The sequence below is a fragment of the Tamandua tetradactyla genome, chromosome 4 (assembly GCF_023851605.1).
Source record: "Tamandua tetradactyla isolate mTamTet1 chromosome 4, mTamTet1.pri, whole genome shotgun sequence".
Lineage (NCBI taxonomy): Eukaryota > Metazoa > Chordata > Mammalia > Pilosa > Myrmecophagidae > Tamandua > Tamandua tetradactyla.
In genome coordinates this window covers 68,325,710-68,341,931 of record NC_135330.1, presented here as the reverse complement: position 1 = coordinate 68,341,931, position 16,222 = coordinate 68,325,710, and the positions used below count along the sequence as shown (strand labels likewise).

Genomic DNA, 16,222 nt, shown 5'->3' with positions numbered 1-16,222 from the left:
AGGAATCATAAAACCAACATAATACGATTTATTTATTATAAATACCAACTAACACTTTGAAAGAGTTATGTTGAATGTGAACATACAGGGACTCATAATTAAATATATTTTTTTTCATTAAATACCTTTCTCAGAAGAGCAAGAAAAAGATCAATAACACTAACCCTAGTCTTAAGCTCTCTCTTATCACCATCACACTTAAAGACCTGATCTACAGGTACGGAAACATCGCTATTGATAATTCTATATAATGAGCTCAATATTCTATACCAATGTGTCTCACACAGAATTTCCTGAAGAGCTTAATATAATATAGATTCTTGGGTTCCATCCTAGACAGAATGAAATAGGATTTGGAGGACTTTGTAATACAAATTAAGATCTCAAGATAATTTCCAAGCACACTGAAGTTTGGGAACCACTGTTTTACATTTTGACCTTGGAGAGACTCTGTATAGAGTTTGATGAGAGTCTAACCTGTATTCATATGTTAACATCTAAGTCAGTGGTTATCTTCTCCAGAAAGATTTGTACTTCTCTCCAAACTCCCACAGAACTCTGCACATGCCTCTATCTTAACACTTGATTATACTAGAACAAAATTACTTCCTTATGTGGTCCCTTCCCCTTTTAGAATGCAAGCCCCATGAGGGCAAAAACTTTGTCTTTCAAACTTATTATTTCTGCATCTGTAGCACTTAAAACATGGCACATAGTAGGTACTCATAAATATTTACCAAATGAAGGAATAAATAATCCATGCATAACGCAGGATTCATAGAAATTGAGCCTTATTCAACAGTACTGTTGATTTCTTCCACAGGCAATTTAGTTCCACTCAATTTTTATTGTGCGCCTACCATAAACAAAAGGACACATGAACATAAGGCTAGGAATTTACTACTACTCAGGGGAAAGGGAGACAGGAAATATAACTAGTTGTAATCCCAGTCAGACCTTAATAAAAGGTATAGAAGAAAAATAAATTGCAGTGGAAGCAGACAGGAGACAAGAATCTCCACTCACCACTAGTATGGGTATGATAAGGGCTACTAGATACAGGCTATCTACTTCACAGGGTAGAAAGGTGATTATATACAAGTAAAATGCCTTGGACTCCAAAGAGTGGTCAAGAAACAGATCAAATTGATTAATGTACTTTCAGAATGTAAATAAATTCTGAAGTCACAGAATAAATCATTCACCAAGTCTTTGAAAATAAAAATCATCTACAAAGTATGACATAAAAGTACCATATTTGTGTCGTAAGAGGGAAAAGAAATTTCTACCTTTTTTGTGTGTGTGTGCCTTTTATTTCTCTTTCTGGACCTGTGTTTTTGTGACAGCAGTAGTACTGTCTTGTACATTGGATTCAATAGAGTGAAGTGTGTCTCTTGAGCCCTATTTAATCCTTTTCTAAAAGAACAGATAATTTTGGGGGGAGTAATTACTGTAAATTGTGTCAATCCACAAGATAAAATATGTACAAAAACCAGTACCTACTATGTGCCATGTGTTTTTTTAAGTGCTACAGATGCAGAAATAATGTTTAAAAGACAAAGTTTTTGCCCTCATGGGGCTTGCATTTTAAGATGGGAAGGGACCACATAAGGAAGTAATTTTGTTCTCGTATAATAAAGTGTTAAGACAGAGGCATGTGCAGAGTTCTATTGGGAGTTAGGGGAGAAGTATAAATCTTTCTGGAGAAGATAATCACTGACTTAGATCTTAACATACGAATATAGGTTGGACTCTTATCAAACTCCACACAGAGTCTCTCCAAGGCCAAAATGTAAATCCCTTTTCCTAGCTCTGCCATCTGATATTCTTTAAGGTGGGTGGAATTATCAATGCATAAAAGGCTTTCCTGTTTTTCTTGCAATGTGTAAAGGGGATGCAACAGCAATATGCATAGTGATAAGGAGCATAGGTTTTAGAGTAATCTATACCATTCGTGTTTTAATCCCATTTCTACTACTTACTTACTGGATAACCTTGGGCAATTCTGCTTAACCTTTCTATATTGCAGTTTCTTCCTCAGTAAAATGTTGATAACATTACTTACCTCATGATGTTGTGAGAATTAAGCAATATTATACATTAATGTGCTAGATCTCAATAAATCATAGTTTTCATTATAAATTTTTGGTGGGCAAAGATGATGTTTTAAAATTTATTTTTAAAAGTTCTTAACTTAGTGCTCAATAAGTGTGCTTGGTGAGGATGGTACTGATGTTTCCCTCCGGTGTAGTCCACACACCGGTGTACTTGGAATGGTGAATGAAAAAAATTAAAAAATGAAAACTTTTGGTAGAATAATAACTACCAATGTGAAAATTCTCTATGCATTGACTATCTAATCTATGTAAGCAAATGGTGATTTAAACAAATAAATTTGTGTCCTTTCTGTTAATATCTGGATATGGATCTTGAAAAAAAAAATCTACTGGTGACTTACTGTTCTTATTCCAAAATGTACACCTTCAAAAACCCTGTATCTCAGTTCACTTGAAAGACTTTGGCATTCATTCCCCTCACTACCCCTGTTTACTAGCTTACTTGGCAGACATCGATTATGGTTCTGATTCAATTGATTAGTGAAATGAAAATGATATCAAGAAATTGATTTAACATATTAGCCTGGGCATCTGCAGGAGGCTGGATGCCCTAGCTCTGCCTATGTTTATTTAAACATGCATATATTAATCAAAGTAGTTACATATTTTCTCGTTTTTTTTCCTTTTTATAAACTTTCATTACTTTTGTTATGAAATACAGCATTGAGAGTTCACTGAAGGCATAGTAAGAGAATATGCAAGTGAATTTTACGTGAAAGATGGTTAGACACAAAATTTTGTAACAAAGCTTCTGAAAGTTAAGAGGAATGTTATACTAAACAACATTTTTACTGATTTGAAATACACGTTTCCTGGGCAGTAATAAACAGCTACATTTTGCAGCTCATTTGAGAGACAAAGACTGATTCCAGGCTCAGGAGCTCACATGAATGCCAGTCAATTGCATGTTTGGACTATCTAGTTTTATTATAAAATTTAGGGGATTTTAACAAAACAGTAAAAAAGTGGGCTATCTTTTTCAAGTTCCTGAGCTAACACCTGCTGCCCACCATTGGACCCCTATTTGCCATAATTACTGAAATGTAAGATTTTGCCTTTAAGCTTTCATGCAAATCCAAGCACATAAGAAAGCAGTAGTATTGTCTTGTACATTAGATTTAGTAGAGTGAAGTGTGTCTCTTGAGCCCTATTTAATCCTTTTCTAAAAGAACAGACAATTTTGGGGGGAGTAATTACTCTAAGTTGTGTCAATCCACAAGATAAAAAGATGTACATTTTGCTTTGTGTGGAGGAAAATGGCAGCAAATAGCACCCAAAACCAAATATAATTTCTAGCAAATATACAGAAGAGAAAAATAATCCATAAACTTGAAACTTGAGAGATGTTTTTCATTTTGGTTATCTGAAAAAGGGAATTTTCACCTTTTAAAAAAAGTTCGTGTGCATGTGTAAGGGTGTGTTTGTGTAGGTATTAAACACATATATTAGATAATTCGTAATTGTTGAGGCCTTGTAGCTGGGGTAGAGGTAGAGTCCTTCTTGATTTTTAAAACACTGTTGATCAATTTTTAGGCCATATTGGATTTTATATTTAGATCAGATAAAAACCTAAAGATTATATCGAAGCACTCACACAATTCTGGGAAAGGTCTGAAGAAAGGTTAGATTTACCAAATAACAACTAGTTATATCTTTCCCTCCTCACTAAAGGTGAAAGCACCAAGCCGTTCTTATTAATGTGTTTGACTAGGTTCTGTTACAACTACAAGTAAGACTGATAAATCTTTTTATTAGGTGGATACCAGTTGTTAATAATGCAAGCAGCTTTTTCAAAGCCAGACAGATACTTGAAGCATTAAATCCCTAAATCCAATTTCTCAGTAAAATCTATATACCCTCTTCAAATTTTTTCCATACTGTTGCTGAATATGTTTAAATAAGACACTGTCTTTTGATTCATGCTCTAACTCTATAGCCTGACTCATCCATAAAAAACCCTGTAAAAAGCTCATTGATATGACAACAAAAGAATGGATTTTCCCCTTTAATGCAACTCATTAATGCCCAAAATAGCATTTTATTTCTTCTTTATAGTTCATGAGTACGAATGTGTAGAGCTGCCATTTTTTTTTAGGAGATTCATGTCTTCCTGGATTTCTTTTAAGGCCTTCAGTATGACCAAGCTAAAGTAATACTATCTATGCATGGTTGTGTTATTATGGAAATAATAAGTTTTAGGTTATAATAATATATAGAATTGGGACTAGGAACAATGATAGACTGCTTTTTAGTAATTATTAGTACACTTTTGTCTAGTTAATTAGAAATAAGAAAGAAAAAAGGAAATGTTTTTCATATATATACAAAACATATGCATATATTTAATAAAGTATATGCATAAAATTTATATTGGGTAAGAAGCAAAATTAAAAAGAAAATAGCCTATAATATTCCTAATTAATAAGAATTCCTAAATATAAAAACAAATGGAAGTGTCTTGCCATTAAAAATAATTAGTACTTTCTATACCTTTTATATATTTCAGAGGAAATAAAGGTCTTGTGACACTGTTCTGAGGAATTTTTTACATTTATAAAAATCGAAGGCCTAATTTTGCAAATACAACTTTTAAGCTGTTTGAGCAAATTTAACTTACATGAAAGGCACAGGATGATATCACATTGGAAAAAACGTATCTGTAAATTTCATAAAATCTAGTCACAAGTTACTAGAAACTTCAGAAGGAATCTCAGAACTGTTTTTAACATGATGTTCTGATTCAAACTGAATATTGATAGTCTTTGTATCACAAATATAAATTGTTTGAAGTAAGAGTGAAGACCATTTAGAGAGAGAACAGTTTCTTGTTTTGAATGCTACCTGTTCTGTGCATGTTGGTTACTAAATACTCAGCAGATAATTTTTTCTTTAATATGAGTTGTTTTCAGTATTCAAAAGCTTATCTACTGTATTTTTCACTGTGTAAAAAAATGCACTTTAACATTACCATAATTTTAAAGAGTCAATCATTGAAAGAAATTTTAAAGTAAATCCTGCTCTATTAGCTTCCTACACTGGAATACAAGAATACAGGAAGTGCTTTCAACAGAAAGTTACATAGTTCTACAGTACAACCTGTCTAAAAGACTTGCAAGGGACCAGTACAGTGACTTGGCCTCTTTGGATCAGTAAAAGCAGAAGCAAATGAAGAAATGAGCTTTATTTTTAATATCTTGTAAAAAAATTCCTTTATGAAAATGAATGCTGCTTGCACTTAGATTTAGAGCTATTAAGAAGAACTGAGGTACAATAAAACTAAGTGCACAAAGGGAAAATATTTGAAATAAAACAAGTTCCAATATGACTGAAGCCCATCACCATTAGATATGACTTTTGGTAGAACTGGAGAATTACTTTTCCATCTTAAAGAACATTAAGAACACCAGGAACTGGCCAGTCAAGGCATGTTTTACAGATAATATGTAGGGTGGTACTAAAGTAGTGTTGCAACTAAAATTCAGAATTTTTTATTCACTTATAATTTTGGTTTTTAATGAATGTATTGGCTTTTCTGCTAAAGGAAAATAAACTTCAAATCAAAAGCATATTATTAACTCTGGAGGACTGTTAGCTTAATGATGATGGAAGTTGCTCATTTTCCCAAACAAGCTCTAAAGAGATACATCTTTTCTTCATTTATGTTGGTATCAGATGCTCTTTCCACTGCATTTAATGTATTTGACTGAATGTTGACTCTGATTCTTCAAAGAACAGCTCTTCTAATGGTGACTAGGTAAAAACAGTATGTTGTAATCAGAAATAATGGTGCCTCAGATTGTAACTGCTCATTTATCCAACTTATCACGACTCTAACAGTGCATGCCATCTACATACTTGCTGTCCTTTTGACTCTTTCATTTCAGTCCAGTGATTGAGTTCCTCTTCTCCAGAGCTGTTCAGACCTAAAGAAATCCAGCCTATCATTTCTTTTCTTTTCATGCTGCGCTTGTTATATACAGACAGTATGAGCGTCACATCAGAAAGTTGAAAAAGGGCCACTTGAAAAACAAAAGTTTCTTTGTATACTGGATTTGGCTGCCCTCTGCGGATGGATGTCTTGCATTTGGACATCTCTTGACCCATGGAATTCAGCAGAGTTAATTTAACATATGTATCTACAGAAAAACAACAACAACATACCACAAATATCATTTGCAACAAACTCAAAACAACTTTCTTGTAACATGTGCTGAGAAGATTAAGTACATACATTTTACAAGGATATGGTGTATACCATGATGGAAATTCAACCAATTCTATTTTGATATAGATGCTTAGAAAATGTGTTAAGTACAGAAAATGCTAAGTAGGAAGAAAATATTTCTGGAGTAAATAGTACTTAACCTCACTATTTCTATATTATAGTCAGAATTTAAAGGTATACCACATAATCCTTTATCCTCCCACCCGTGTCCGCAACCTCCCATTACCACCCATGACCATCACCATCCCCATTTAGCTTCACTAAGCAGGACATCATAGCATTAATAAACACTTAGCAAGCTCAATTAGCCACAACACTGTAAAGCATTCCACTGTGTTTTCAGAGGATAAGAATAAACAAACAGAAATGAAGGCAAATGGTGAAGAGGAAAAAAGGAAGACAATGCAAAGATGATGTAAAAACAGCTTAAGATGAAATGTCAAAGAAATCTCTGCATGGATGTGGTTTTTAAAATATATTTTAAAAACATTTTAGGGCCAAAATGAAGCCAAATGTATTAAGGGCTCAAAGTTTAGCAAACCAAGTAAAACTTTCTCCTGGTTTCATGCAAGAGTACATTTAATGTGCTTTTTGGATAGTTAAATATAATAGGGTTTCTTTTTGGCACAATTTAATGTGAAAATTTAAGTATGTTCTTTCAACTATTTTCATGAATTATAAAAAAGAAACTGATGTGATGTCTAGTGTACAAAGTGAAAAACAAGAGTTCATTGCTTGATTATCTGGGAGATAAACCTTCTCTTTTAAAGACTGTTTTCAACTTCTTTAGATTCATGCAAATGGTCTTCAGCATGTTGATCCATCATGTGTACTTCATATAAAAATTTCAATTTTAAAGAAAATTGCAATATTTCTCACAAAATATCTACTTTGTTTCTACTGTATGAATCAAAATACAATGAGAGGAAAAAACTTTTATTTTAAAAAGTTTTGCTTGTTTTATAGATATCTGAATACCATCATCCATAATCAGAGATAAATTCTAAGTTAGTTTTATTTAAAGTACCACAGATTATAAATGTGATTTTTTTTTTGGAAACCAACATGGTGGACAGCTTCACTGCTGGCAATTTTAGGGTATTTTGTTTTTGCATGAAAAGACAACATCCAATTAGCCTCTACAGGAACTCACCTCGGATTATATAAACCTGTCCACCTATCAAGTGTTTTAGACAACAGAACAGTCCATCTGACAACAGGGGGTGGAAAGCAGTAAAAGAAATAATGACCAGATGTCAATCGTTGGGTGAAAGAGGGTCAAAGGTTAGAATTAAAGAGGAAACACTGTTCACTGGAGTGTAAGAACACAAAACTTCAGCATTTTAATTCAGGTAGAGGGTTAAACCAAAGGGTTGTGGGGTAAATTTCATGGAATGAGAATTTTTAAGGTCATTGTGTAATCTTAAACGAAAATTACACTGTTATATTGATATTCTCTTGGTCTAAAGCACATTGAACATAGAATCATGCAAATTATCAGACTATAAAAGGCTGAATAAAAGTCATTATAGGGTAATTATTATTATATTATGTTTAAGTTTATCCATGCAATATTTAATATTTCAATAGTTTTATTACTCCCAATGTAATACACATTATGCAACATAAATTATACCTATCAAACTTTTGCTCTTGAATGTTGCTACTGCTTCTTTGGATGAAATTGAATTATTCAATCTATAACATAGTTCAAAGCTTAGAACTTAGGTATATATGAAAGGCCACCCAAACTTATGTAGGATATATAGTTCAGAACAAATTGATGAAACTGTCTTAAATTTTACTTCGTAAATAGTCCACTTCCATATAATTATTTTTAATGTTGATTTATCACATACTAGTTACTTCCTAGTCAATACCATTATCCTGATATTGAAGTTATAATTCTAAAATAATGGTAATTGCTATAATCTATTGTTTTAACTTGAAAGATCCAATCTGTGTTGTGGATGGGATGCCAATCCTTCCAATGTCTTTATCACAGCTGAGTCAATTTTTGGATATTTGAGATAATATTATCTATCTCTTGACTAGTCATTCTTTCTCTACCTGTTTATCTGTCTTCTCCCTCTTCTTTTTTTTTCTTTGCAAGGATGATGCTCTTTTACTTATAAATATTTCTGCATGCATTTTCTCAGAACAAGGGTATTCTCATATAATCAAAATAAAATGTTCAAATCAGAAAAATTAAAATCAAGACACATTCCTTATTCACATTTCACCCATTGTCCCATTAATGTCTTTTATAGCGATTATCTTTTCTGGTCCAGAATTATGTGTTACATTTAGTTGTCATGTCTGTCTAGCCACCTTTAATCTGGAACAGTTCCTTAGCATTTCTTTATATTTCAGGACACTGTCATTTCTGAAGTGTACAGGCTAGTTATTCTGTGGAATCTTTTCCAATTTGGATTTGTCTGGTGTTTCTTCATAATTAGATTCAGTTATGCATTTAAGATAGGAATATAACAGAAGTGTGTCACATCAGGAGGCACTTCATGTTAGTGTTTCTTGATATTAATGTTGATCACTTGTTTAATGGGGCATATATCAGGTTTCTCCACTAAACTACTATTTTCCTTTTTGTGACTAATGAGTCATTTTAGGGAGATACTTTCCAGCCATTTTCTGAACATTTACTAAATCCCAGTCTCTCTTAGGTGCTTTATATACATTGTCTCATTTAATCCTCATAACAAACTATGGAGAAGTTTATTTTTGTAGTCTTCCCACCCCATTTTACAGAGGGGAAAACTGAGACCTGTGTAAATTCATATAACATGGGTGTTCGTCTGATTCCAAAGTCAATACTTGTCCTTGTATACAGTGGATCACTCCCTGGAATGGTCCAATATCCATAGCTCTGCATGCCCAGATGGAGAGCTCATCTCCCTCTTCTTCATTTTAGTTCTGTTTAGTGTTTCTCTCTTTCTATTACAGTGGCTAAAGTAAGGATAGAAAGGCAAACATATTTCACTTGCTGTTTTTTTTAGCATCCCAGTTCAATATTCATTTGTCAAAAAATTTAAACCATTAGCTAAAGCAGGAGTGGTAAACTGATGATACCTTCTGGCTAAATGTGACCCCAAATAATATTTTGTTTATCTGGCACACTGTTAAAAATTTTTGAATCTGAATATCCTAAGGGTATAAACTCTTGAATTTATCACAGGCCTTAGCATGCTCCCAATTTTTCACCTACAAATTTGGCTCATTTAAGTTACATCCCAGGGCATCTGAGTTTGCATTCTAAGTATGTATTAATGATGCTAACCAAATCATTTCCAAATCTGTTTATTCTAGTAATTGCTTCTTTCCTCATTTTAAACTTTTCCTTCTGAAATGGAAAAGGAGAGAGTGATAATTTCACCCTTCTTTTATGTACTTTGATTTGATTTTAGTCTCACAATAATCCTGTGTGAAAGACATGGCTTTAATTTTACCAATAAAGAAACTGACTCAGAGGTATTAGGTCTCTTGTCCAAGGGTAGAAATATGGATATAATTTTAACCATCTGACTTGTAATTCAGGAGTAGATCTATTCCATGAAGCAAGTTTTGTAAGAAGCAAGGCTTCCAATACTACTTGGGACAAACCAAATATAGCTTACGACTTTTCATCTTCAATAAATAAAAGACACTGCTACACTTGGAGTTTTCAGGACATTTAGAAGTAAAGTCAATTGAATCAAGGGTGGAAAAGGTTTTCCTCCTTCAGTAACGATTTGATAAAACTGCTTTGAGGAAGTGTGTGAGAAGTAGTTAAGAAAATTTAAGGGGCATTATTATTCAAGATTTCATTTCAATTTTTAGTTTAGGGCATTCTCAGCTTTGATTTTAGACACATAAAAAGAAGCTGCTCCTTCCCCAGTTAATCTCTCATAGGCATCAACAAACAGTTTGGGAGGTACATTAGGTGACAATTTCTCCAAACAATCCTATGCTTCCTGAGATGAAAGTAAAAGGGAAAAGGAGAGAGAAGAGTGAGCAGCAGACAGGACAGAGGTATGCCATCTAGCATTCCTTTCTTAGCATCTAAGGTAAATACCAAATTGTCCCTTACTCTTTGTCCTGGCAAAGGACATTTCATTTAAGAAAAGTCTCTGTTGGCAGTACTAGATTATAATTTTAAAGGAGGAAAACTGTGAAGAAACAGTTTCTTAAATTGTTAAGAGAGAAAAGAAGGGGAAATATAGGAATGTATGTTAATTCATTATGCAGACAGAAAAACACATCAATCTTCAGTTAACAATAGCTATGAACATTTCTGTTAATATTTGTGGGATATTAGCCACTTTTTAAAAACAGCATAACTTTTTCTACCTTTAGATGATAATGGCTCTGATAGGGGTGACTTATTCTTCAGAGACTATGAAAAATTAAAAGTCCTGTTACCTTACAATTAATAATTTTCAATTTCAAATTGTTCTACTTCCCAAATGACTAGAAATAGAAATCATGAAACAGATTAGCTGATGAGTACACCATTTCATTTTGATTGTTTTGATTGGTTAAGACAAAATGATAGGAGTAAAACCCCTAACACTGAAAGTCCCACATGTTCAGAAAACATTAGAATTAAAAAAGAGTTTTTTCACTCACTGGGTGGCCTGTTTGCTGCCAAGTTTTTGAAGTGGCTGCCTCTTATCACTTCTGCTGATAGTCTTCCAGTTGTGGCATTATAAAGCAGGCCAATGAGAATTTCTGGAACTGAGCCGTGTTCAAGAGACTGGCATGAGGACGTACTTTCACTACAGGATATTTCTGACATGCTCATTTGGGAGTCACAGTCCTGAAATAAAAAAAGGAAATTTTAATAGTATTTTGCAAAAGAGTAGATTAACTGATACATTGTTAATTCAGTGTTTATTGGAACTAGGTAGGTAAATCACAATAAAGACATATTATAGGTCAAACTCCCAAAACACCAAATTTAGAAATACTGTCCTTTGAGTATTTTAACCCCTAGATCATTATATGGAAATAATAGATGAGAAGGTTTCATACATCTCTGCATTTTAATATAAAAATCAGAGAAGATAAATTTCCTAAACTTACAGGTGTTAATTAACTAATATCTGAATATGAACAATTCTTAAAGGCTTATTGACTTCTTAAAAGACCGATTCAGATTTTAAACTCAATTACATCAAATGTAAATGTCCTAATTATGCCACTAAAGACAAAGATTTTCACACTTTGATTAAACAAACAAAACAAAATTATCTGCTATTTATAAATCAACAAGTAAGACGTGGAGATACAAAAATGTTGAAAATAAAAGGATGGAAAATATTTACCGTGCACATAATAATCAAAAGAAAACTGGTGTAGCTACAATAAAACTACCCACGGTGGGCTTCCAGGAAACAACCACTATTAGAGATAAAGAGGGACACTGATGATAAAATTTTCAATTTATCAGGAGGATAAAATAATTCTAAGTTTGCATGTTTTAAACAAAATGGGCTCAAAACACAGAAAGCAAAAATACACAGAACTAGAAAGAGAAGTTCACAATCAGTGGAGACTTCAGCACTTAAGTGCATCTCCCTCAGTAACAAAAAAACCTGCAGACAAATAAATACACTAAGGATATAGACATCACAATAAGCATAACTGACCTAATGGTCATATGTAGAACACCATAGCAAACAACTACAAATTACATATTTCCTCCAAGCACACATGGGAATGGTTACAAAAATAACCAATTCACAATGGATTTAAAAGGATAGACAAAATCAGTCAGAATATGTTTTTTTATCAACTCAGAAATCAAAATATTTTCTAACGAAGAGTAAGATTCCTATACATTTGGAAATTAAGGATACACTTCTAAATAACTCATGGGGAACTAAATGATAACAAAAACAAGTACTTTGAAATGACTAATAAAATTAATAAACTTCTGGAGAGTCCAATTAAGGACAGAAAAAAGAGAATGCACAAATGATATATATCAGGAAGAAAAAAAGGGACATCATTACATAATCTACAGACATGGAAAAGATAAAAGAATTGCATGAATAATTTTCTTCTGATAAATTTGAAATGTGGATGAAATGCACAAATTCTGAGAGAAAGACAACTAATAATAATGGACACAAGAAGACATAGAAAATCTATAACAATTTATAACTAGTGAAGAAACTGAATCTGTAACTAAAAACCTTTCCAAAGCACACAAAAACAAAACAAAAATTTAAAAAAACTTTAGCCCAGATTGATTCATTAGTGAATTCTAATAAATAATGCTGGTCCTACAGGAACTCTTCCCAATAGTACAGAAAGAGGAAACAACTCCCCAACTTCGTTTAAGAATCTAGAAAACCTTAAAATAAAAACCTGACAAACAGATCTTATAAAAGAAAAATTACAGGATACTCTCATTCATGAATCTAGATTCAACACCCCCACTCCGAATTATCTATAGCAAGTTAAATCCAGCAATATATAAAAAGTGTAACTAAATCACAACTTAAGTTGGGGTAATTCCAGGAATATCCTTAACCTAATAAAGAATGCTTAAAAAACTCTTAAGCAACATCATACTTAAGAGTAAATTTTTGGAATGTTTTCCCTTTGAAATTGGAAATAAGACAATGATGCCAACCTCTAGTTAACATTAAAGCAGAGATCTTAGCCAGTGAAGGTTCCAACCTCATTAAATGAATGAAATAAAAGTTTTAATGGTTTAGAAGGGGAGAAGATAAATCTGTTTTCATGTACAGATTAAATAATCAAGCATATAGGAAATCTAAAGGAATTTACAGATAAACTGCAGCAGCATATAAAGGCAAAATTCTAAATGTATTAATATAGACCACCAACAAATCTGAAAATATAATTTATTATAACTATTTACTATGGAATAAAATATAAAATATCTAGGAATAGATGCAACACATGATCTGTAAGGTCTCTACACAGAAAACTATAAATATAACTGAGAAAATTTTTTTAAACTGCTATATAAATGGAGAGATATACTATGTAAATGTATTAGATGGTTTGATTTTGAAACATTCTCTCTAAATTGATCTATAGATTAAATGCAATCCTAGTCAAAGCCCCAACAGGTTTCTTTGTAGAGCTCAACAAACTATGTCCACAATGTGTATGGAAATGCAAAGGCCCAAGAATATTAAGAAAATCTTGAAGAAGAAGAAAAGGTTGAATGCTTACTCTACTGGGAATCAAAATGTATTATAAAACTATAGTATATAAGACAATGTGATAGAAACAATGTGAAACAGACTAACAGAACAATAGAGAGCCCCCAAGTGTACCTTTGCATGGCGTTTGGACAACTGATTATCCACATGGAAATAAATGAAAGTTGACCCTTACTTTAAAACATACTAAAAACTCAATTCTAGATCTGTATGCAAAAGGTGAAACAATACATCTTCTAGAAGTTAACACAAGGGACTACCTTTATGGTCTTAGGGTAGGGAAAGCCTTCCTAGAGAGGACATGATAACACTAAACCTAAGGGGAAAGTTGGCTAATCTGACAACATTAAGAATTTCTGATATCCACAAAACTTTTAAGATTGTGAAAAGGCAAACAATCAAGTGGAAGAAGATGTGTGAACACATATAGTACATAATGAGTTTATATCTAGAATACATATGAATTGCCATAAATAAAAAAGAAAAATGTAACACAATATTAAAATGACAGACCCTTCAAAGATTGGCCAATAAATATATGAAATGATGTTTGACCTCTATAAATAATCAAGGAAATGGAAATTAAAACCACGAGGTAACTAGAAAATAAACAGATGAGCTAAAATTAAAGAGTTTACCATACCAAATATAGTGAGAACACAGAACGAGAACTCTCATATCCCCTTGGTGGGGCTGTAAAGTGATATCGCTTTTAAAAATGTTAAAAATACATAATGTATGATCTGACAGTTCCATTCCTATGTAGATATCCATTAGAAATGTGTGCAGTGTTTATCAAGAGACATGTGAAAAATGTCCATAGCAGCAGTGTTCTTAATGACCCCAAACCAGAAACAACACATATGTCCATTACCAGTAGAAAAGATAAATAATTTGTGGTGTTCACAGAATGGAATACTATACATCAACAAAAAACAATTATAACTACACTTACAAACATGACTTTGAATGAACAATGTTGGATTCCTCCAAAATATACTTAACTTTACAATTCTATTTATGTAAATAAAAAAAACATGGAAAACTAAATCATTCTGTTTGAAATGCATGACTAGGTGGTAAAACTAAAAAGAAAAGCAAGAAAGTGATTAACATAAAAGTCAAAATTGTGACTCTGAGGCTGGGAAGAGAAGGGGTATAGGGATTGGGAAAGGAAATGAGGGAGAATTCTGGGGTTACTGGCAATGTTTTATTTCTTAATCTGGTTGGTAGTTATATGGATTTTGCTTTGTGATAAATTGTTGATCTATTTTTTAAAAATATTTTTCTAATGTGTGTTGGCTTAAGAATTACATGATGTGAGGACATAATGTACATAAATTACCATACAATGATAAAAAAATAAATATTCAGGACTTTCTTTGAAGATATCTAAAATGATTCATTCAGTAAGTCAAAAAAAGACTATAACTATTCCCTATGATACAGCAATGTAATTTGAAATTTAAAAGTGTTTTATATAAATATTCAAGTTTAAATTACTATGACTAAGTGATAAAGAAGAATTATTACATACCTAGGGACTGAATTAACTCATTGGACTAATTTTTCAGAAAGATAAAATCTACTATTTTCAAATCTAAACCTAAAACTACAGAGTGGAAAGCCAAAATGTATCTTATATTCCTAAATCATGGGTACACAAAAACACATAGATTGGTATGTTTTCATGACAGTGGAGGAGAAAATATAATTATAGTAAGTTTCAATTAGGATATATCATCACTTACGAAAATAGTGCCAAAGTCAGGCTTGAGCACATTTGGTGCCTTTGCTACATTAGGTTACTATACCAGCAGCATCTGTTAGAATACCATGAAATACATTTTTCATAATGTAGTAATTTTCAAATTAACTAACTTAACCCAGTGACAGATAATAAGATGTGTGATCCTAAGATTTTCTTATCAACACAGGGGACAATTTTGAGCAACAAAGTAATGCCTGAAGAAGGTCAAAGGAAAGGCCTTTTTTGCTTAATTGCTTTCCACAATTTACTGCTGCGCAGGAAAACCTTGTCTCCTAGCCCAACAAAAAAGCAAGAATGATAAGATATTTTATAATCACACTACTTTCGATAGGCTCTATGGAAATACAGTAGTGATTAAAATACAGAAGAAACTATTCTGTAAAAGAGTTCATTCTGAATTTCTACCTTAGAAAAAGTGCTAATATTATGACCTTACCACTGCCATCAGTGAAGCTGTCCATCCAAGACTACATAGTTGTGGCAGTCCACAACCCCTGAAAACAAAAGTAGTATAGAAATAACAACGTATATAGAATAATTGTAGTAAAAACAGTTAAATACAGATACCATACATTCAATGGCATCTTTACTCATCCTTTTTTTCTCAGGGTATGCTGCTCAGTTCAGTGCATATCCAGGAATCTCTACCTACTCCCTCTGCAGAGCCCATCATTAATTTATAATTAGGGTTGGCCAGGCAGCAGTAACTGCGAGTGATTAACCCAAAGTTAAACAAATTCCAAACACAATTAGGTTTACTTAAAGGAATAGTCCCACAGGCTGCCAACATTAAAAGTAAAATTTCTTCCCATCTAGCATAAATTTTATTTCTTTTTGTTACTTTTCCTTCTCCCTGCTGAGTACTCTGCCCTGGGGTGAAGATTATAAGCAATTCTGTGAAAGTAGATTA

General features: G+C 32.6%; 1 protein-coding gene across 7 annotated transcripts in view; it reads right to left on the bottom strand.

Moving 5' to 3' along the window:
- Nucleotides 1-4,684: 4,684 nt before the first annotated feature.
- The window catches only part of SYT14 (synaptotagmin 14), a 297,741-nt gene continuing 286,203 nt past the window's right edge, over nt 4,685-16,222 (bottom strand). For 6 of the 7 annotated variants that reach the window (XM_077157697.1, XM_077157698.1, XM_077157700.1 and 3 more), the window contains 2 exons: nt 10,966-11,155; nt 4,685-6,253 (listed from right to left, as the gene is read on the bottom strand). In XM_077157697.1, the coding sequence (XP_077013812.1) occupies nt 5,940-6,253; nt 10,966-11,155 (504 nt within the window). In that variant the 3' untranslated portion in view covers nt 4,685-5,939. Of the gene's footprint in view, nt 6,254-8,412; nt 9,307-10,965; nt 11,156-16,222 lie in introns of all 7 variants that reach the window. The other variant, XR_013174311.1, reaches the window with a different exon arrangement.